General features: G+C 38.2%; 2 protein-coding genes across 3 annotated transcripts in view; both read left to right on the forward strand.

The window, feature by feature from the left end:
• Positions 1 to 601: 601 nt before the first annotated feature.
• On the forward strand, positions 602 to 4,418 carry LOC140938208 (uncharacterized). Its single transcript, XM_073387724.1, has 2 exons — positions 602 to 1,910; positions 3,057 to 4,418. The coding sequence occupies exons 1-2, from the start codon at positions 602 to 604 to the stop codon at positions 3,752 to 3,754; spliced, it is 2,007 nt and encodes a 668-aa protein (XP_073243825.1). The 3' UTR covers positions 3,755 to 4,418.
• Positions 4,419 to 20,895: 16,477 nt separating this feature from the next.
• LOC140936746 (LIM homeobox transcription factor 1-beta-like) overlaps positions 20,896 to 23,793 on the forward strand; it is a 28,209-nt gene continuing 25,311 nt past the window's right edge. The window contains exon 1 of one of the 2 annotated variants that reach the window (XM_073386231.1): positions 20,896 to 20,983. In XM_073386231.1, coding sequence (XP_073242332.1) covers positions 20,944 to 20,983 — 40 coding nt within the window. In that variant the 5' untranslated portion in view covers positions 20,896 to 20,943. Of the gene's footprint in view, positions 20,984 to 21,730; positions 21,874 to 23,793 lie in introns of those variants that run through there. The other variant, XM_073386232.1, reaches the window with a different exon arrangement.

A 23,793-nucleotide genomic window follows, 5' to 3' on the forward strand; every position in this document is an offset into this window, starting at 1 on the left:
GCTTTCAAACCCATGTAATAATTGAGCGCCTCAATTGACGATTTTAACGGATTTTGGATATTAGCATTTATCTCTGAAATAAAAGGATATTTCACCGAAAAAAACATACAGTGATTTTAGTTATACCCTAGCCTATCTAACATTAAAATATGAAAGAAATCGAATTTTCCACCCTGGCCGCGGAATTTTGAATTTGTCTGATTTTTACAGGCAGTTGCCTGCGTGCAGACGTCTCCTATTTCCTTTGTTGCACGCGTGCAACAAAGGAAATAGGAGACGTCTGCACGCAGGCAATACAGACAGGCGCTCTTAACCACTTCCCTCTTAGGTCGCGAAGCAAGGATTGTTTGGATAGCAAAAACCCAAAACATTCCGAGACAGCTTTCCCAATTACCTTTACTCTATGTCACGTGTAGCCTCCGACTAGGCGCAGACCTTCTTTTGGCTTGTCGCGCACTCTTTCCAACATTTGGGAAAGTATGCATGACGATGCCCTAAGTAAACAGCCCCTTACAGCTTCCATTTCAAGACGGCATTCACGATTGGAGGAAATTTAAAAGTTCCCAATCGTCCGACCTGGCGATAATCAGAAGTTCCCACCATGGGCCAACTTTTCAATCCCTGCATGGCCTCCCCCCTCCAGATTAACATTGATGGGGTGCATAGTATTGATTCCATTGATGTTGGTATTAAGTGTTCTAATTCCAAATTTGCAGACTCATGTTACACCCCTTCAAAGAGTGAACGCATACTGAATATAACAGTCGCTACAACTGCTGAGGGCTGGAACATTACAACAAATGATCAGTTAGCCATTGAACTGGCCAAAAACCCAAGGGTGAAGGTGTATGGACTTGTACCCAGGAGTACCCAAGAACAGAGACGTAAGGCTAAGAAGTCAAATATTAAACTGGTAGATGCAAAAACGATGATTGGTAATTACACAGAAGAGGACCTCATTGCATACCCTCCTGACAGTCTTGATGTTGATGTCCTTATTATCCACTCTTATCCGTCTGACCTCGGGAAACAAGCCCAAGCTATCAAGGAAAAAAAGAATTGCAAATGGGTTCATGTTGTTCATACCATCAGTGAAGAAACGGGTGGGAAGCAAGCATCCAACCTAGGTAAAGCTGATTCAGAGAAGAAGCCTGAGCGTGAGGTGCAGTTGGATCTTTGTGTAGCAGCTGATATTGTGATTGCAATAGGCCCTAAGGTGGCTGATGATTGCAAAGCTGCTCTGCGTTACTGTGGAAAGCATAAAAATGTGATAACAATGACACCCGGAATCATTCATGATCTTGTTGGTGTTCAGGCCATGGGTAATAGCGGAGAAAAGTTTCGTGTCTTGATAAGTGCAACATATTCATCAAAATCAAAGTATTTTGAAGTTAAAGGCTGTGGTATTGCGGCCAAAGCAATCGAATCATTGAGGGACTCAACATACCATCTTATATTTGTTGTTTTACCCGATGAGGATACTAAATATCTGGAAAACCAACTTAAGGAGTTGATTAGTTTAAATAACGTCACTATCAGTCCTGTCTTCAGGAGTACTGAAGAATGGAGAAAGCAGCTTTGCCAAGTTGATCTTGTCATCTTGCCTTCAGCAGAGGGTTTTGGAACAAGTTGTGTCCGTGCCATTTCTGTGGGTGTTCCTGTTCTCAGCAGTGCAAACAGTGGATTTGGTATGGCATTAAAGAAGTTGCGATCAGGAAAAATGCATGTATTGGATTCAGAAGACCCCCAGGTATGGGCCAAAGAGATCAGTAAAATCAGGGCCAAGAAACCAACACAACTGGCTGATGAGGCAAAGCAGCTTCGGGAAGAGTACATGGGAAAATATTGCTGGAAAGACCAATGTGATAAACTTGTAGACAAAATGGTGGAGATTGTCCCAAGCAAAGAAGGTATGTGATTTGGGTTATGTCACTCAGTCACTCCAGCTTCATGCCTGATTTCAAAAATGGCACTTAACAGCTCATTTTTTGCAGACTGCTAATAGTCCTTAAGGACTGTTTGGAGGGTGAGCATACCTGTACTTTCCCTGAATAAGTATTTAGGCTTGAAAGACACCATTAGCTCCCTCAAGTCACTCTGCCCACCTCCTCAACCAACTTAAGAAAACAAGCTCTCCTTTGTCCTTACTTTGTCAAAAGTTAGGCGATCACAGGGACAGCTTTTTTCTTTGCTCACTTTTGTATTAAGGTTTAATACAATTTCTTTTTTATTGTTTGGATCCACCCCAGTTATCTCTGTCTCTGTGTACTTTCAGAGTCCTTTTAAAATCTGCATTATTTTCATACATAATTATGTTGTAGTTAAAAGTTTGAATCAGGTAATTTTTTTTAACCGACTGAAACCTTTATACCATTTTTTCATTTATTTTTTTCTCCTCTGCTCATCCTTTACACATAAAAAGGAGGAATTTAGACTGCACCGTCCTAGGCTTAAACTCACCAGCATCTGAGACATCATCCTTTACGTTCTTGGTGTCCACTAGACCACACATGTTGTTTTAAATTGTAGAATTATCCCTATGTCACCCACACTTACCCAAACTCGAATGTCTACAACATTATTTGAAAATTCTTTTTTTAACCCGTTTAATTAAGTCCCAGGAGTGACGAATAGTAATTTTGTCTTGACAAAATCCTACGTCATGGTACAAGAAAAGTTTGTTCGAATTAACAATGTTATGATCACCAAAGGGAAAAATCCTTTATCTGTCATCAATTATTAATACTATTAATAATTCTTAAGGAAATGTATAGAGATTAGTAGGAATTTGTATGTGGATGTTGGAGAAGAAAGGACTAATTTTACCCGTTTAATTTTGCACTTTATATGGGTCAATTAATGCAGGTTTCACTATGTTATTTGTAAGTAAGTGATCTGGGGAAACAGAAATTGGAGGAAAGAAGGGAATTAACACAAACTTAACACTCTCCTTTAATGTAGCAGGTGTGTTTATAAATACCTCCACCCACCTTTTATACGTTTGATTATTGATGCATAGTATAAAAATGATCAGTTCATTCCTTTTATTAACAAAGAGAGCCAAAAAGTGGGAGTTGAGCATACAGAGAAGACTACACCAGCAGTGACGTGCACTGAGAGAAGAATGCAGCAAACAGAAATCGAGAAGTTAAGGGAGCAAGAACATGACACTGTAGATGATGTAACTCAAAGTGTTCAAGAGCTGGATCTGGGAGATAAGAATCAAGACAGTAGAATGGGGCAGGAGAATGAGGAATGTGTTGGATCTGAGGTGGACAGACTGCACATGCCACAACGAGAGGAAGGTGTTGGCGTTACAAAGACTAGCGTAAAAGAGACTTGCGTTACAGATCAGAAATCTGATTCTTTGGCCCAAAAGAACATTGCACATGATGCATTCGATGGAGGTGTTAGTCCGCAAACGACGACGTCGAGATTGTCAACCAATGTCGAAAACATTCCTTTAGTTCTTCATAGAAAGATCTGCTTGATTTTGAACGGATTAAAGGACGTTTCCTTCAATTATTTTCGAATGCTCGGAAAGCTGATGAAAATTGATCAAGATCGTATATGGTCTTCGGCACAGGCGCAAAACCCGACGCATGAAATTCTAACGTTGTGGTACCAAGGAACACCAAAACCAACCGTGGGGAAGCTTATTGAAATATTAAAGCATAAGGACCTACAGAGCCTACAGAGGATGGACGTTGTGGAGATCCTGGAGAACTGGGTTGAAAATGGAGATTCAAAATAACTGTAACAAAAATTGAGTGATGAAGCATTGGGAAGTACTCTATCAATTGAAATCTATAAAGAAACGTAATGCCACGTGACTGTACTGTACGTGTATGTCTGGTCATTTTTTATTGCATTGTGTGCATTTTACTCAGAGTGGAACTCCCCCTGTCACGGAAGATTTTACAAATGTAAAAGAAACAAGAACTTGATCATTTTCAAGGTAGAAAATTGGGAGTATCCAGGACTAATTTCCAAAGAGTAAAAGAATGATCATTTTCGGCACGTCATCAAATACCCAGAAATATTTAAGTGAATGATTGTTTTGATTACGATAATGTCAATGATTGTGAACGATGGAGGTATAAATAGAAATAACGATCAGTAGTAATGGTCATTTTAAAAACGTTAATTTATCATGTTAAATGCAAATTTCAAATAATCTTACTCATGGGCAAAGAGTTTCAGGAAACGGAAAGCCAGTGTACATAGAAATGTACGTTACAGTGCGACTACTCGAACCAGGGCAGGAGAATCCCCTTTCGGGTAAAAAATGTTCTTAAAAGAGAAAAGTACTACAAAAGAACTTCGATGTAAACGAACCTCTCTGTAACGAAGTCCTCGGTATAACGAAAGATTTTCTTATCACCAGTAATAGTAAAATATATGAAAAAGGACCTCAATGAAGCCTCGTGAAAGCAAACCAATTTTCCAGTCCCTTGGCCCTTCTTTATATCCGAGGCTCCACTATACCTGATTGTGTTGTCTGATTATCTCAGAATAGTTCTTGTATTGTATTTTATTATTCCACTATTATGTCATTTTACCATATAAGGTCAAGAGAACAAGCAAAATACGAGGCCGTAATACACCGTAGTGTCCTGGTTTAACCGGTTTACAACAGGGCGAATACCGGCGGATGCAAAAGGAGCAACTGTGGCTGACAGAATCAGGATGTTTTGGATACTCTCATTAGAAAATAGAAGCCAAAATACCATTTTTCTTTTGCAGTAAAATAATTAACCTCTCATTCAATGGTTTGGCATATAATACGCGCGAACATTTTGCTAATTGTTAACGTCATTGTCACAGACAGAATCAGGATGTCTCTGAATACTCTTACCAAAAAATAGAAGCGAAGCCAATTGCCAGATAATTTTTTTTTTGTAGTGGAATAATAAACCTCTTATTCGATGGTTTAGCATATAATACGAGCGGACATTTTGCTCATTGCTCGTATTTCTCCCCGCCCTGCGGGGCTCGGAAAAATATTGCGCAACTCGCAAAATATCCGCACGTATTATATGCTAAACCATCGAATAAGGTGTATGTATTGTATTGTACTGTATTGTTTAATATACTTACTTTGCCATGTACGATAGTCTCGAAAACAATGGAATTTAGTAATTATAAAAGAAATTTAAAGATTTTATGTGATTCGACAGGATTTAGGTTTAGTCTAGAGTTTCTAAAAGTCCGTTTTGGTTAGCGCACGGGTTCATCACGCAAAACAAGGCTAGGTTTGGTCGTGTTGTATAGTACCAGTAACTAGACCTTCTGCACTGTTTTGACTTGGGGTCGAATTGTATATATTGCATCATTAATAGAATGATACAAAATAGCATTTTGGGCAGGTAAACATCAACTATTGTGTTTTAAACTTTAGATGACGGTGTTTTGTTCTTACGTGGTGATCGACCTAACACGTATTTCTAGTTAATTTTTATAAATTACTGCAAACGATCGTGAAGTTTCAAAAATTGTATCCATACGTCAAGCAGTGTTTTTAAAAATTCATTTAAATACCAAGCAAAAAATCCAGCGTCTTTGACTTTCTGAATTGAAGAAGTTATTCATCGTGGCTTGTAAAAAATGGGCTCTGTTTAACGTTTGTCTCACAGTACAGTCTCAACTACCATGTGGTAGTTAGTGATTAGCGCATTTCGAACCTCGCACATGGCTCAGTTTGCAAAGCCACAGATCCACCAACTACTGTATGAGTGTGGTTACAACCACATGGGACTGTACTAAGTTTTTGTAAAGAAAATGAACGCTACACCGATACTGTGCCTCTGAAAGTTCTGCTGAGTTCTCTGGTTTCAAGAAAAAAACGGACAAAAATATTGCTTTATTATACGGAGCCTCTGATTAATGGTATGGGTTCCTCTTTAGCATCAACAGTCGGCGTAGCCTTCGGTCTGTAGAGTTTTTCTGATAGAGACTGTATTGTATTTAACTTTTAATTCTTTTATATGTAATGCATTGTTAAACAATGTTTAATCCTGGAATAAGGCCAAGGCCAAACGCCGAACTTTTCATGCGACGAACCAAACTGGGTGAGTTAAATTTAAGATAAGTTCGACTTTTTTCTCAGATTAAGTTCTTCTGACTGAGTTTGGATCTCTCTCCTCCGCAGAGGCTCTCGCTGGGTATTCCAATAATAGAAATCAGTTACAATATATTAAATCAAAAATTAGCTAGCGCGCGGGGAACGATGGGAACAGGGAAAAAGCGGGAGCTAAGGCGCTTCATATCCTTCCCCTTCCCATCGTCCGCTGAGCACTTTCTTTTTCCCTCTCCCCTACGACACAAGGAGGCCTCTGCAGGGGTAAGATTGACAAACACGTTCTGATCCGTCCGCTTCAGACTAATAGACGATGTAAAGAGGCCGAGGATTATTCAGTTGAAAAGATATTTTAAAAGCTGTTCGTCGGGACAACGAAAACTGTTGGTACGACTGTAAATTTTTTGGCGCCGTATTTTTTTTCCTTCTCAACTTAGTTCTAAGCTTAGTATTCGACTTTGATCCAGGAGTTGAACTTGACTAAATTAAGGTCGAGCCAAATACTGTAGCAATTTGGTTTGTCTCATGAAAAGTTCGACGTTCGGCCTTAACCTAAGGTCGTGCTAGTGTTTGGATGTATTTCTTCTTAAATTATAGTTCAGACAATATTTTTATTAAAAATACCATCAAATCAATGACTGTCTGCTTCGTCAATGTAAAAGATTTTAACGGCTGTTTATGGTGCACCTCTAGTTTTTGGTGAGGAGGGTGTTTGCGCCATATCAAATCAACAGATGTCGGATAACACGGTGAGTTAATTTCCTTTCTATATTAAAATATCCCCGAGAGGTCCAAGAAGAAAATGCCAAACAAGCCAAGAAACTGGCAATTGCTGGTAACTGTTACATTTACTGATTCATGCAAGATTCATGTTAAAGGGAGTTATTTTTATCCTTTATTACATCCATTTTAAAATCACTCTTAATCCTTGCTCTCAGCAGTGGGCTATTCACGAATAGCAGTATTTTCCGATGTGCGTTTAGTTTAAATCGCATTATCATCTGCTCTAAATCGCGTCATGTCTGTACAGAATGAGATGTAAAAGCGTTTCCGGGTCCACTTTTAAACAAACCGGCAACAATCAATAAAGTATTGGTAATGACTGAAGTCCTGTGTTAGCACCATACACGGCACCCAACCCTGAACGTTTTTATTTCGGATAGAATCTTCGTGCCAACGCCAAAAAGAATCCGGAAAATCGGAAAATTTTGCTATAATCAGTTTTCTCAAGAATTTAGTTGAGGAGGTCTGTCTTGTAGAGAGTCAATTAAAAAAGTCAAGAAAAGCAGAGATCGACCAACTCTAGATGTTCTTTTTACTGTTAACCAGATTAGTTCTAAATGGCCAACATCTTGCATCCGCTATCTTCGATTTTTTTTTTGTTTAAAATTTTTTTTTTTTTTTATTTAAAATCGGGAAGGGCCAAGACTAGACCGAAATTGATCAAAAGTTACAGTTCGACTACAAGGGAAAACAAATTTTCTTTTCGTTCTTCTTTCGATTGAAAGCTCGCATTGCCGGACCCAGACCTTGAGATAGGGGGGGGGGGGGGGGCTCAGTTTGATCTACAAATAAGGGGGGCTCCCCGGGCCCCTCCCCTGGATCCGCTACTGAGGTGGATGTGATTTGTTCCATCCCCCACATCCTTCTTCATTTCCACAATATTCAAGTTATGACCACATTTGGAAGACGTCTGTGATATCCGGTAAAATAGCTTGAAAAGTATAAAACTATCCCCCGAAAGGGAGGTGAATAGATCTAGCGCTGTTCACCGACCCTGAGGGGGATAGTTGTTTTAGTATTTACCAAATCAGTTGGATAAAAATGAAAAGGGAACTTTTTGTAAATAAAAGACGTCACTTAGTTAGAGTTTGTTTACGTTCCAATTGACAGTGTTTCGGGGATCATTTTTCTGATCATTTTGTTGCAAATTCAGTGAGAAATTTTTCTTCTATCTGCCAGTAAACGCCGACAAGCCTGATTTTGTCTCTTTCTTGGTATTTGTTGCTGCAGCTGCTTCATTTACCGCTAAAATATTATCTTTCGAAACTGTTGGGAACTGGAGGGAAGCCATTTTGAGTTCCGTCCCAAAACAGCGAATATCCAAGGATATTCCGAGTTACGTGAGCCAATCAGAACGCACGAAAATCGCTATCCACTGATTTCGTGAATACTAACACAGCCTATCGCCAGAAAAAGGGACAAAAACCGAGAAGCCCTGGGGACGAGGTTGCATTAGCTTTGTTGTTTTGGCAGAGCTGGAGTAAATGTCGGAAAATTTCACACGTTTTGTGGAGAAGAAAAACCAAATACGAATTTTTGAAAGCGGTCAAATTTGCTGCCACTTTGGCACGCGGGCACGCCCTTCGCCGAGCATGAAGATTGGGATTGTTCCTCCGGTGTCCTTCAGTACTGAACTTCGTTGATGAATTGCAGGAAGGAAAAAATCTTGCAGGATAAAATCTTTTAAAAACCCATTAGTCCACGACCCAAAATTCAACAAAAATGCTAAATTTCATGCATTATTTAAAGTACTGAATACAAATAGCTACGGTGTGAGAGCACCAATATTCGGCTATCTCTGTAGAAATATTACATTCACCTTCTTTACAAGACTGGCTGGATTTGCCTAACTCGAGGCTAAGAGTCAAAGGGAAAATGTAAACTAACGTGAAAAAACCTGTTTCTTGAGAATTAGTGACGGTCTAGATAAATAAAATCAAAGGTTGTTCCAGAACAGTTCGAATCTCATCACGGTCACGGTACGATCTCTTTGGTCATTGTGTCAATTTCGGACTAGTTTTATAGGTATAGAAGTTGGCGCATTTCTAAATTCGGCGCGGTTGTAGCAGCAAAGGGACTTAAAAAGGGAAAAGATGAGTTCATGTGAACAAATTCCACTATATGTGAACCTAATTCTTATAGCCGAACAAGTTTTGCTCCGTAAAGGCGTATTTTCATGCTGTACGGAAGCCGAAGTGCCTAACTAGCCAAGAAGGAGAGCCATAGCAGACAAGGGACTGTTCTGATAACCTCTCCTTTTCAGAGTCTTACAACAAATCAGGATCACGAGTACTACCAAACAAGTACATCTGAACATAGTTAATAATAATTAGTCACCTTCATTAACTATGATCTGAAATATACCATTTTGACAGAAACTTAGGTAACTGTAAAATGAGAACTAACTTGACATACTGTGAAAACGTGTTGTAGTACAAAGTGCATATGGAAAATTCTTCGTAGCTGCTTTTGTCGTTAGTTTCTATTTACTTCGATGCGATTTGTGTCACGAGCGACCTAGTACCAATCGAGGCCCGTTAACTTTTGTCACTGTTGGTCGTCAATTCCAGCAGTTTAAATGATAACGTAATTTTGTCAATGCATAAAAGCAAACATCACCTCACAGTCTTTTTTTCCTTGTTGTTGAGTGGACAAATCGTTCAAGCAGCACCGATGTTGCCTAAGAAAGCATTTCACGTTATAAGGCCACTGAAAGTCCTATTGCATGAGACATCTAGGTGAAAGAAATTAAACCAGCAAAACAATTGTTTAAATCAGTTTTTGGCTAAAATCTGATGTTTCTACAGGTTCTGCTAACGTCCACCCTATTAACCTATTTTAGCGTCTCGGGAAGCAGATTTCAACACAAAGAGTTTACATTAACGGACCACGAAATACCGCTTCCAGAAGTCAGTGGAAATGTGCTAAATAAGTAGTCCTTAGCTAGAAAAGCGGGTAAGTGATATGATCTCAAGTGGCACTCTCTGCACTGTTCATCAACCTTGCCATTCAGAGAAATCACATTAAGACGACTAAATCACTTCTAACACTCTACTTTCAGCTCAACCAAGAGTCAGTTTATTTCAGTATTAAGACAACAAATGTTTTAAAATGTATCCTCTTTGTCAAAAAAGTAAATCACGAACCTAGTATACAGCATCTTTCTACCTTTAGCTTGCTTGGACACTCGATTCAAAGTACTTCTTGGAATATCGAAGATTTTCACGTTCACATGGCAAAATCCCTGAAAGTTACGCGGAGTATCTGTGATGTAATTACCCCACTTACACTCCCTCGATGCCGGCCGAAGCAGGTTCTTTGTGGAGGTTCTCTTAATGAGCGACCCCATACCGACCCGCTTTGTGTGCAACCACAAAATCAACCGCTGATTCTGCCGCTTGGCCATGAATAAAAACAAAAGAAGAATACAGAACAAGGCGCGCGCTATCCTTTGATCAGTTGAACCAGTAATTATCTAATTAATAAAAGCCAAAAGTCATCTTAGACCTTCTGCTCCGTGCTGTCTATCAATCCGCCTGATTTTCAAGCAAGTGAAGATGATACGTTATAAAGCGGAGTGTATCCAATTTTCTTGGAAATGTGGCAGAAGGTAGATCAATAGTGGCTTCCCACACCGACCCCATTCGGAGTATAAAGGCACGCCGCTATCTTATACCGACCCTGTCGGCAAAGCCTGCCTCATTCACTTGGCAGACAGGAGGTTTATTTGCAATGGAACATATAAACAAATCTTATCAATAGCTTGAATTTTAATCATTTTATCAAGTACAATAGACTGCTTAAGATTAGCTTCACAACTGGTCAATGTACTGAGCAAAATTCACCCTCAAACCCTTTAGTATACCCGCGACAAAACAAGTCCGCGCAATCCATAACATTGTTTCTTATTTGCTATATTAGGAAAGTACTTGATTAAATTTCAATCGCAAATAAACAAATTGTACTTATGAAGTTAGGTAAATATTTTTCTTAATCCCAGCTTGCCTTTGACAAATACTATCGTGTAATCAAGTAAAGCCAAACATCACAAAGTCGTTATTCCTTCACTTGATCGATAACTGGGCGAATAACACAGATAAATATGTCTTATTTTTTATTTAAAGTAACAACGGATTTCCTTTGAATGTACCGCCGCTTAGCGAATGGTCTTAAATAGCTTATTTAAATGATCTTAATCGGTTCTTATAGTCCGACACGGAAGTGGAGCAGCAATATTATATATTTTTTTCTGAGAAAAAGAAACCACAGAAATTTCAGTATAAACAAGAAAAACTCTGATATGCTGCCTGCAATATTATAAGCGCGCAATTTACACGGTGCGTTCCGAAAAAACCCTGCGATTATAAGAATTTCTTTATTTGCGGCTCGACTATTCTTCTATAAAACTTGTTTTTGCCGCTTTACGCCCCTGGCTATGGATAATTTCAAACAAATATAACAATAGCATCAAAAGACGGCTAGCGATAAAGGTTATCGCTTTCTTTGTGTTAAAAACGTTTCTTTTCCAAGCCTTGTTTGCTCGTTTACTAAAATTTTATTATGTACTAATATATAGTTGGTACTTTGCAGCGTTATCTGAATCTTTTGCTGGGACCTTTTAACCCTTTAAGTCCCAATGGTGACCAACATCAATTTTCTCCTGACCATATCCATAGATTGTCCAAAGATTAGGTTATGAGAATTAATAAATTGATCACCTAAGAGAAAATGTCTCGATCTTTTATCAAATTCTCTCAACCCATCTATGAAGGAAATGTATAGAGATCAGTTTGGAGAATTTGTATGTGGATACTGGGGCTTAAAGGGTTAAATATACCACCTTGGGCGGTATCTTTGTGCCGCACCATTTAAGTTTCTAAAGCATTTTACACCATTAAACTTGGAATCTTTCTCGAATTTTCTTGACTTTTGCCCTTAAAGGGTAGGTATGACCAAAGAAAGGACAAATCGTTTCAACTTCCGACCTCAAACAGTCATAAATTAATTTTCGAGGACCTGAACGTGAAAACAACTTAAACGTTCAGTCTACTTATAAGCTGTCAATCAGCTTTCCTAGTCGACTAATACCACAAGATTTTCAATATTTTTGAAAGTGACAAGCCTTACAGTCATTTCGTTCAGTTTCCATTTTAACGAGCCAAACGCACCAAATTTAACCTTGGTCACGTGACACTTTTTATCAATGATACGACAAAGTGAACTTTCTAAGAATGCTAAAACTTCCGAAAGAAATGTCATGCAGTTACCAATCGTTTACGGTACATAATCTAGAGCTGCGAGTCTTCTTTAGCGTTCGAATGTATTGGAAACAAAGTGTTGAATTAAGCTAAATAATAATCCTATAAGTAATGGTAACAGGACTGAGTGGAGTCCAAGTCGGTCTGTAATCATACGAGTGATTAACAAAATCGGACGACCGCGTAGCGGGAGTTCGATTTGTTTAATCACGAGTATGATTACAGACCGAATTAGACGACACGAAGTTCTGTTACCAATTAATCATAACTTAAACAAAATTTTTGAAAAAAGGCTCTTTTTTAAATCAAAACACAAGAAATTCCTTTTTTTTTTTTAGCTAGCAGTGAAAAAAAGAGCCATTTTAAAGCTATTTAAGGACGCGCGTGATGGCGCGTACTGTCCAATTACTCATAGACATGACGCGTACTGTCCTATTAAGGCTGAAATCAGGACAGTTGATAGCCAATCAGATTTGAGAATTTTGTTATAGTTATGATTAATAATGATTATCTTTATTAATTCACACAACAACACGTTATACGCTTGTTTATTTTTTGTTAATTGAATTCGTTATCAACATAAACATCGCAATTACAAGTCACCTTGAACTGCCATGGGATGTTTTTCAAAGTTTTTTCACTTTATTTCAAGTGACAAACGTAGAAGATAAAAGGTTTCAAAATCCAGGCACTGCTTGAATAAACGAATAAGATGCACTATCGCAAGGAAACAATGGACCATTGTTGTCTGATAACAGGTTCAACAATCTGAATAGTGATCAAATGTTTAAACGTTAAATACGTTTTTTGTTTCCTGTTGCATCATGTACCTATATAGCGTGAAAAAACAGCCGATATTTCGCCGCACTACCACCGGTTTCTCGTGAAATGATTTCTGAGGAACGACTGCAGAAATTCCATACTGATGACGCGTCACTAACGAGATCAGGTTAGTATTTCTGATTGGTTGAAAATTGCAGATCCACCAATCAGAAGCTTGTTCCTCAGACGTGATTTGGCAGGAAAATCGGTGGTGGTGTTGCACAACGTCGGATGTATCCTCAGGCTAGCAACTAGAAAGGCCATGTGCCTTATGTTTTTGATGGCGAAGACTAAGTAACAAAAATTTGATTTGCCAACTCAATTTAAAAAGTCTATTCACCACCAATTTACCATAACGCTTTCGAACATCAGTCAATTGTCAGAGCGAAAAATAACTATAACGTCAGGTATGGGACTCTTTTTAACGAATAAAAAAAGAAATTATACTTCTATGAATAACGTTTGGTCAACATTTCATGGATAAGTTGCAGAACTTAATATCAACAAGAAAAGCACAAAGGAGGTAACAGATTTGAGAGAAGAGATTGATGGAGACAAATTTGGGTACTTGCCACTTACATGGAAAAACCCGAAATTCCCGTTTGGAAAAACAAATGGTTCGCGCGATTACATTTGGGAAGCTTCAGAAAATATGAGCTGTTATTTAAGGCGATGCAATTTTTCTACTCTGTTTTAGTCAATTTTGCTGATATGAAAAAACATTTTCAGTGGGTCGTTCTCCCACCACGTCAAATTTTAAAATTTAATGTCTGTGCAGAAGATTTCCAACCGGGCGGTTTGTGTAAATGTAGACTTTCTCAAAGGCCTTCGCTTCTCATTTCCGGTTCCGGTAGTTGGCCCCCTCTCGCTCGCTTTTGCCGCAGAAAACATAAAAACTCTACCGCTTGCGCTTCGCGCTCGTGAAAAATTTGAGCTCGACTTGTAGGCAAGTCTAGTGTAAATGGTAAACACCCTTAAAATGACCCATAAGCCAAGAAACACGTTTCGGTATTAAGACTCCTTGATAGGCCTTTCCCGATTGCGCTGAGCACCTTTTGAGCACTTTTTTGAGTTTGGAGCACTATTTTGCATTTTGAGCACCCTTAAGCACTTTTTCGCACTTTGGGCAACATTTGAGCAATATTTCACATTTCGAGCAAATTTCGAGCAATATATGTCTTCTAAAACATTTTAAAGCAAAAACTTTGTGTCGCTCGAAACGAGAATCGTGTTCCAGGTCATAAATTTTAATAACTAATGATGTTGTCAAGAATAAAAGACCGTGGTCATGGAAAGGCACGTGGACTTATCCTTACTGAGCCTGAGAACAGAAGTTTCTGATTGGCTGATGTATCATGCGTGTGTCATCTCAAATTTCTAAATCATCTTTGCACTAGTACTGCTGAATTTATTTACAATTCGTAACCGGGAAATATTATTGACTATATTCTATCAACCTTTCGTAACAACCTGTCTAATAACACTACGCAAAATAGGTTGTTAATTACTTCCGTAAAAATTGACATATTTACGAAAAGCTTAGAGGTAACTGTTCACAACTTTTAGCACTTTTTGAGCACTATTTTGAGATTTTGAGCACTTTTTGAGCACTTTTTAGCCATTTTTGCCAGCACTTTTTTAGGATTTTACGAGCGCAATCGGGAAAGGCCTACTCCTTGAAGGAACAGCCCACTTTAATTTGTATGCACAACCCTGACTCGTCCCCAGTCGTCTCTCTCTATCTCTCCTTAGTGGTGCGAGGGGTGTGATGGGAAGGAGGAAAGCGAGGGAGAGAGACGTCGTCTTCCTACCTTTTCCCTTCCCATCACCCTCTGCCCCCGCCGCCCCACCGCGCGCGTTACGAGAAGACGACTGGGGACGAGTCAGTGCACAACCTTAAATGCAGGAAGAAACAGTTATAAAAATGAATGTTTATAGAGAAAGTTTGGACTAGCTTTTCAAAGTTCTTTGTGTTTGTTTTCATGAAGTCGATTATAAACGACTGTTTGTTATCCGCCTCAATTTTTGCTCCACGGCCAGAATTGTTTGCCCAATACACAATGTTAACGAAAAAATTGACCATCAATATAAAAGTATCACTAATAATAAAATCGTAGATAGTCAATACAAGAGAGGATAAAGGGGCTTCTTTATCCTCTCTTGGTTAATGACAATAACAAAAGTAATAATGCTAATGATGGTGACGATGATGACGACGATGACGATGAGGGAGATGTTTAACCAGGGGACTAAGACAGTAACAGATACATATGTCGGTAATTATGAAAAAATAGTTTCTACAGGTGTGACGGAACAAATTTGCTTACTATGCCTACAGTTCTCAGTCTTCCACAGTTCATGACTGCTGTTATAATAATATTTGAAAAGTGCTTTTGTCATAAATGTAAGAGTGCATTCATTTTCATTCATTTTACTTGAGATTTCATGAATAAAATACAATTCCTCGCCACGAAAAATAAACGCGCTAATACCTGACACTGAAAAGGAAAAGTTCTACAAAACGGTCCACCGCAAACACAACACATAATCTCTTAGCCTAGAGTAAGCTCCCTCGAACCGAATGGAATCTTTTTCTACTTTTTCAACACAGTACTTAAAATATGGTGATGGAAAGGAGCCTAACAGAATACTATTCAGCTAACAATGTATTCTCTTAGGCCTAGGCCAAACGTCGAACTTTTCATGAGACGAACCAAATTCTAATTTTTTCGACCTAAATTGAGTTAAGATCGCCGGTCTGCTGGGTGACACTTCGAACTTGGGACGCGTGGTAACAATCAACTGAATTAGACCAAAAAGCAATTTTAATAAATTTTCTCTCGAACTGGGCTAAATATACATTATCATGCAAACTTTTAATTTATTAGTTTAGTTCGTCGCATGTGGAGATCGACGTTTGGCCCTGAGACGATCCTCAGACGATCCCGTCATTCAGACGCTTTTATAACTGAGCCAGACGTCGAACTTTTCATAAACTTTACTCACTAAATTTGGATCGGCTCATGAAAAGTTCGACGTTTGGCCTGGGCCTTAGTCGTTATGGTCTGTGTGGTTTGTTGTCTATTTTAGTAAAAGGTGTTTTGAGCAATGTTTAGAAATATTGCTCAGTTGAAAAAAAAAAGGATTCGATACCCTCACACAGCGTTCAATAATTCTCCTTCTCTGACTTGCAAAAATTAAGATGTGAAAATAAACTTATCCCAAAATCAAACACTTGAAGAAACAGGCAGCTTTCCGATTTGTGAAAATAAACTGTTTCAGTCAAAATTTATGAAACTCTTTCAGAGTTGGTGAAGGCAATTTACCAGCGTAAGAAGACTGGAAAGGTGACAAGCCATCAAGCTCTTTGAAACGCTTCGACGAAGAGGAAGCGTGCGATACGTCAGCTTTTCAATATTCTTACGCTGGTAAATTGACTTGATTAAGTCAGCTAATAAAACCAGAACCTTTGTGTTTCACTTCCCCTGACATTGTTTTTTTTTTTAAAGTAATCCTTTTCCTTCAGAACTAACCAGCTTTACTACAGCACCTGAGAAACTTTGAACTTCAATTGCGGCATGATTAGTTCAGTCGGTAGAACGCTTGACTGTAAGCGGGGGGTCGCGGGTTCAATTCACCCCGGGCCGGACCAATACTCAGGGTCTTCAAATAACTGAGAAATAAAGGCACTGATTTTTCCCCTTCAAACAGCCAGACCTTTGTGTGACTCGGATGACCACCTAACATGGCGGTCCCGTCTCCAATAGGAGATATAAAAATAGTGTCCTAAATTCACTACTGGGTACTTTCGTGCTAAATGCAGTGACACTCAAATAAATTTTTTGGGGGGGGGGAATTATAGTCAGTGCTTCTCGTGACATCAAAACCTCACAAGCGCTGGTGTAGTCAGTAAAAGTTTATTAAAATAGTCGGCCATGATCACTCAAACGAAGGGTTTTGAAACCCCTCGCACAGGATGATGGGAAACTAAATAAAATCCTTTAGCAACTACAGTCTCAGTCAAAATTGTTGGGACACTTTGCTGTCTTCTTGCCCTCCCAATGTTGGTGTGCAAGGTTTGGTGAGTTAACTGCGATAAACAACATTGGGAGGACAAGGAGACGGGCCAAAAGTGAGAAACCAGTGTTGGGTGTAGGTGTCCCAGCTACTTTTGTCTGAAACTGTAGCTGCATCAGTCCATTCATTGTTATGAGGGTAAATTTTACTTTTGAGTCTGTGGAAAAAAACTTATGGTGAGACTATTCAAGTACGAAATCTTAGCTTTAATTTCATATGGTACTATATATTTTTCAATATTTTGCGAAATAGAATTTTTAAATATTCTTATATTTTAACCCTTGGTTCTTAATCTACGACACCATTATCAAAACAAAGAATTTAGGCAGTGCAGGTCAACAAACAACGGTAATTTTTCATTCGTTTGCTAGAATTGTAATAATCTGAGCAATGTTTTCATGATCGCGAAGTTTGGTTGAAGGCTTCATTAAACAGGTGCAGAAGAGGTGATTTATCATGAGAACCTGTCAATCAAATGACAAAGATTTCATTGCCAAATGTCCAAACTAAATTGCATCTATGGTGGTTACATATTGAAAAATAACCAAACTGCAAAATAAACTGACCAGCCAAGCAATGTTCTGGGTCACATTTGAACTGACTGTTGAAAGAATAAAAAATGAAATTTCCATGACGCGATTTTCATTCACCATCTGTTCAATGACATTTCTCCAAAGTAGAGGAGGGTTCTCTCTTCCTAAAAGAAACAACGAAACAGAAAAACAACAGAGACGGTTAAAAATAATTTGAGCGGAATACGAAACTTCTGATTCGAGATTATCTCCTCTTAAACTCGGAGAAACCCTACACGGACTTATTTGATGAAGTATTTCGGTTTTTCTTGTCAAACACTGTTGGGACTATTTTTTTTTTCTCCTTTAGGTGTCCTCTAGATGGAAAAACTATGAACTATGAAAGGGGATCCAATAAAGTACATCTTCTTTGTTTCTTTCATCTATCTTATCTGATGTCTTAATCTGAAATGATTCGAGCGAAACGGAACGCGTCCAACGGTGGTTCTTCTACTAACTGATGAATTTTTAATTGAAAACAAATTAAATAACCAAAACTAAAACCAGTAACAAGAATAGGCACAACATTCCAAGGGCATCCGATTTCTTTCAGATTTTCAGAGTTCTATTCCTGGTGCAGAGGAACACAATCCGCTTTCCTTATCCATACCTCGTGTACTCTCACGGCATTGAGGGGTGGAGAAGTTTGGCCGTGTGTTAATATGCGTAGAAAAAGCTGAATGGTTAACCTTTTTGCTTCTAAAATCAGCAAGAGGGAGATGTGAACAATTCTAACTTTTGAGTCAGTGGATGAAATCCTGAGGTGTGACCACTCAAATGAAACCTCTTCCAAGGCACTTTCATATGGTGTCAGTTGTTTTATGATATTTTTAAGAATTTGTCTTCAATTTTGGTACTGACCACTGCTGCAAGAATTGCAGGTTCCACTATATGACATAGTAGTGCTAAAAAAGATACGACACATAATAAAACCCCTAATATTGATCGTGAAATCCAGAAAAGCCTAAAAACAAAAAAATTCTTGCTCACTAATACTTTCTAATGATCACACAACTGGACAAATATATTGAAAAGAGAGTTTTTTTCTCAGCATTAATAGTCGTTAGTTAAGCGGAAATCGGTAGTTATAAAACTCAGGAAGTGACTGAAGAACGGTTTATTTTAATAAAGTCAACCAACATGCTTAGTTATCTCCATGTTAAATTAATTGTTGAATAGATTGAAGCTGCTGAAATTTAGCCAGTAACTGCAATTCAATATGGAAAATGCTGCTTTTTGTCTCACTTGCCTAGAAATTGTTAATCTTCGAAAGAAACGACTGATTGTCCAGCCAGTCCACACACGTCTCTCGTCTTACTAAGAATCAAAATCTAAAGCTCACATTGGCTAAGTCATCGTCATTTTGAAGGAATACAAATTTTCTCTATTTTACACCGAAAATGCACAAGAGAAATCTATTTTAATTCCTATTTTAACGATACACGGAAGGATAAGAACATGCAAATTGAAGAAATCTTCGGTTTTCACCGTGATTTTTAAAGAATACAAATTTTCTGTAATTTACAAAAAAAAGCACCGAAGAAATCTATTTTAATTCCTATTTTAATTGGATACATGGAAGCCTAAAGAACATGTAAATTGAAGAAATATTCCGTTTTCACCGCGATTTTGAAAGAATACAACTTTTCTGTAATTTACAAAGAAAAACCAAGAGAAATCTATTTTAACTCCTACTTTAACAATACAAGGAAGCCTAAAGAGAACATGCAAATGGCCGAAATATTCGCTTTTCACCTGCAAACACTTTTACGTAGAAACGTGTGACATTGCAATTCGCAACCTTCAATAAATATGGCCTGTTGTCTTCCAAAGGCAGCATCAACCTTGTCACTAGAATAACACCCTCAACATTGTAAATTATCTCTTCCATGTGCCTAGGTAAATAAGTAGGAAAGAAAAAATTCTTTCAAAGTTTTTCAAGACTTTGCCGGCGATACCCTACAGGGAAAGACTGAGTCAGTGCCTTGAAAGTGGTCTTAGTCAAACCAATTTTGAAAGACAGAAACTGCGGGTTCCAACTGTAGCTACTAAAATTAGCACCGTTTCCATTTTTCCCAATATTTCTCTTTAAAGATGAAATTTTTCGGGAACTTTCCTAATAATAATTCCGTTGCAAACAAGTCGAACTGAAAATGAAAAATACATAATTAATTCACGTTTCGGTGTGAAAAGAGAGGAACGTTTGGTGGTAAAAAAGCATTTTCTTTCAAAGCTTATCCAGTCAAAAGCTTGGACGATAATCATAAATTTCGCTAAAAAATGTGAATCAATCTTACAAGTTGAAAGGCATTTCAATAATAATTTCCCTACAACAAAGCTGTGGACGAGACAAATTTCAATGTTTTTCAATACAATGCGGGGCGCACCTTCTCTTTAACTGACAACCGAGTCTATTGACTCTAGCAGACGAAATCGAAGCGATAACAGCCAAAATTATAGACGATATTATTACTACTCATTATTCAAAAATTCAATCAAGTTTTTATCGCGGCCAAAAATTGCAAACAAAATTTAACACTGCTTTTATAGCAAAGGTCATTTTCACTATTCATGTCACTCTGCCAGTCTAACTTCCTGAAAAGAAGTGGACAGGCATCAAGGGAAAAAAACGGGTTTTTTTCTAGTCTATATAGCTTTTTGTACAAAGGTGAGAGTTAAAGTTATAAATAATACTACATTCACCAACAACACTTATTCAGTACAGTGAAAAGAAAATTGACTACGATGCGGTAGAAAATAAATCGAGAATGTTTGTCATTGTTTGTCAAAATGAAACCTCCTGTTTGATTCTGTTTTGTTATTGCTCACAGCCTCTAACCGCTATCTGAAAAATGTCGCGATGAAATGAAAACTACAAGGCAGTACGTCAAGAGTGAGCTACAGGACCTAAATTCTAACTTTTGAGGGCAAAATGTCACCAAATGAAAGCCATTTTATAGCTGTATCCGACTCCCGCGGTGTTGTTTAATGTGGGTTTATAAAGTGGTCTTTTTAGCTGGAATTTATACAGTATTTATAGATGAAACCATACAGCGTGACCATACAAATCGTGAAAATTACTTACACCAGGACCAAGCGTTCCTGTGGTACTATTTTTCTACACACAACAAGTTGTCTGACGTTAAACATCCATGAATAAAATCCTAAATACCATGACAATTCCTACCAGTGCACGCAAATGGAAATGTTTTACCTGTGACGCTGTTTATTTTTCCCTACAAGGCTCATATTTTCCTTTTCGTGCTTGAGAGAGTCACATTCGAGTGGATGTTCTCTCTCTATATGGACAAGTGAAATAATTTCAACGGTCAGTTATAACCATCAGTGAACCATGATGAACCTAGAAGCGTGGTATGCTTTGAAATCCTTAAGTAAGTAAACCAGCAAAATTTAAACGGTTTAGTAACATTAAACCCTGTTGCTCTTAACGTACTCTTGGTAAAAAAAGAAAGATTTCACTTCCTACGTACTTCCTAGAGAGTGAAATTAGAAGTACAGAACCTTAAAAATATCAGCTTAAAATACACTCCGACAGTTTCTTTGAGTCAAAACGGGAGACACTGCGGAGTCTAGTCTGACTTTTCACCGCGGTCTACACCGGATCAAAGGATTTTGTATTTTCTATTTTTTTAATATAGATAATAGTTCTTTCTTTCACCATTTTATTCAACCAAAAGAAACCCGGCACTGTTCAGCTGACTGTTGCCTAACATCCAAGTTTTTGAAAACCTAAAATATGGTACATGTTACAAACGGCAACTGCGCGAAGAGTTCGCCTCGGGTATGCACTTATTTTGGCCAACCTTTATTTCGACATGGCTCTAAATTTGCGTCGTTTTCTAAGTAAAGCGTTTCTAGACCGACCTTTATACATTTCACAAACTAGTAAAAGCACCGTTCTTTCAAAACATGTGACATTGATGTCTTCGAAAATCTTGCCATGTGTCTAACACGAGCCCAATAAAGCCAAGGTAATCTATAAAGTAAAAGGATTAAAATATTCTTAAATGTTTTGTTTAAATGAGCAAGAAGCTACTTGATGCTGCGAAAACTGGTTTTCGATAACAGTATTGTTCTTAAATGTTTTACTCTACTTTCTGTTTTTTGAGCGTATTCTATGTCATAGATTTATTCAGTTGAAATTCGATACGGAAAGACAAACAGAGTACCTTCTAAAACACTCATAACTTCGCAACGTTCAAGGTACGCTTTTCATTCGAGACACAGTCACTAAAAGCCACAGCAGCTTGCCCTAAATCAGGTAGGTTATACATAGATGAATTTGACATCACGTGAAGTCTTAATCACTTGCAATTTTAAGCTCTGAAACTTTTTCCTACTTAGTTTTACAGCTATTCAATTACATGAAATATCGACTGATGCGGTACAAGAAGCAGTCGTATAAACTCCTTGCGGTTCCGCAGTTACTGTACTTTTGTACATTGCAGTGTCAGGAGGGAAAAAACCAAAATGGCCGCTTCCCAAAACATTGAACAACCAAAATTTGCCATTCTGGAAAACATTCTATAAAGATACAGACCGAGGTTAAGAAAACGTATCACTTATAGATAATTTCGAAACGGGTTAAAACATAACTCTTTGGTTTAGTTTTTTATCTTGAGAATTCAGCGATAAAGAACGATTTGCGCCGTAGGATTCAGTTAAGATCCATGGTGACAGTAGACCTTCTTTCTGAAGTAGATCTTTCAAAACTTCGAATGAGAAAGACTGACAATAAATTCCTTGGTTTCCAAGATAAATCGAAGAAATGGTCGTTTTCAGTGAACTCAGCAATACACAGCATGTCATTCCTGGCTGGTAATTGGTATTCAACACTGAAATGATCGCAGACACTGTATAGTTCGCCAAATACTGCATGGGAGGGAAGATAACAAGCGTTTACCGCCTTCCAAATACCTCGAAGAGTGACTTTTGCACGTTTTTTGAGAGTGCGGCAATCAAAGGCTACCTACCTTCAAACTCTCCGCAGTCTTAGAAAGTGAATACGAACATTGTCCCGCACAAATGTCTCTTCAGTTCTAGACCTGAGAGCCTCGCCATGAATCGCAAAGTTCAACAATCAACGCTCTTTGCACACGAAACTAAAGCTACCCAGTTTTATTGCCAGCTTCTCAACTAAGTAATGTTTGCTTCGCTAATTTGAATAAGTCGAATGAATATTGGAACTGCACGTCACTCGCGGATGACATTGTAACCAAAGAACCTTTTTGAAAAGAAAGAGTCTACCAATGTTTGCGAATTGTCTTGCCTTGTTATCGACTGTTAACACGTAACGGTTAACCCCGCGTCAAATCTGTTTCCGCGAAAAAAACCCCGAGCAACCATGGATTAATATCGTCGCCTTGTACTTGTTACCCCAGCGTGTTTTATTGATTTTGTGATGGTGCAAAAAGGAAAGTAACGAAATCCATGGAAATTTCCATTTATTATCAGTGCAGTTTAGATTCAGTTTTGACGCCTTAACACCTTTTTTTCAAACACAACTGTTTGGGAGAGGAAATAGTTCAGGTGCTTTGAAACTTTGAAAGAAATTGTTAAATTCAGCTCATACTTAGGAAGAAAGAGGCGGGTGTATTTCATTCAAGAGAGAGAATTTCGACTCTGAAGCCATAGACGGCAAAGTCGGGCGTTTTTTTGTGGATAATAATTGCCTTCTTCTAGCCGCAAACGTGACAACATTTCAAACGTAGCATGATATGAAAAGGAATTAAAATGGAACATGTCAAAGAACTATTTGAGTTTGCTCTCCTAGTTTTTGACAAGTCATCCCACCAAACTACTTAACTATTAAAATATTCGTATAAGCGGCGTCGAAAGTAGTTCTTCCAGCAAACAAACTTTCCGGTGGCTTGTGAAAAGTGCATGGACGCTTCCTTGCAATTTATTTGATGTTTGCTTTTACGACTACCTGAGTTTAGAGAGCTAGAATAATTTAATCCATATAAAGAAGCAAGCTGTCACTTGTCCGTGTGATGATTATCCGGCAATTCAAACATCCGAAAGTTCTTTTCACACACCAAAAAATTTACATGAAATGTTTGCTTTATCGGTTTTCTTTGAGCTGTTGACAGGTTGACTGACTGTCATTCTCGCCCACACTCGACACATCCCGCCATGACAGAACGATCCTTGCGCTCGCCGCCAAATCTGACGTATTTAC

The sequence above is a fragment of the Porites lutea genome, chromosome 5 (assembly GCF_958299795.1).
Source record: "Porites lutea chromosome 5, jaPorLute2.1, whole genome shotgun sequence".
In the NCBI taxonomy this organism is placed as follows: Eukaryota; Metazoa; Cnidaria; class Anthozoa; order Scleractinia; family Poritidae; genus Porites; species Porites lutea.

Excerpts from the sequence above, each read along its gene's own strand:
- LOC140938208 (XM_073387724.1), top strand. The coding sequence starts at position 602 with ATGGGCCAACTTTTCAATCCCTGCATGGCCTCCCCCCTCCAGATTAAC. Across the intron at positions 1,911-3,056 it reads GATTGTCCCAAGCAAAGAAG|AGAGCCAAAAAGTGGGAGTT; the intron begins GTATGTGATTTG and ends TTATTAACAAAG.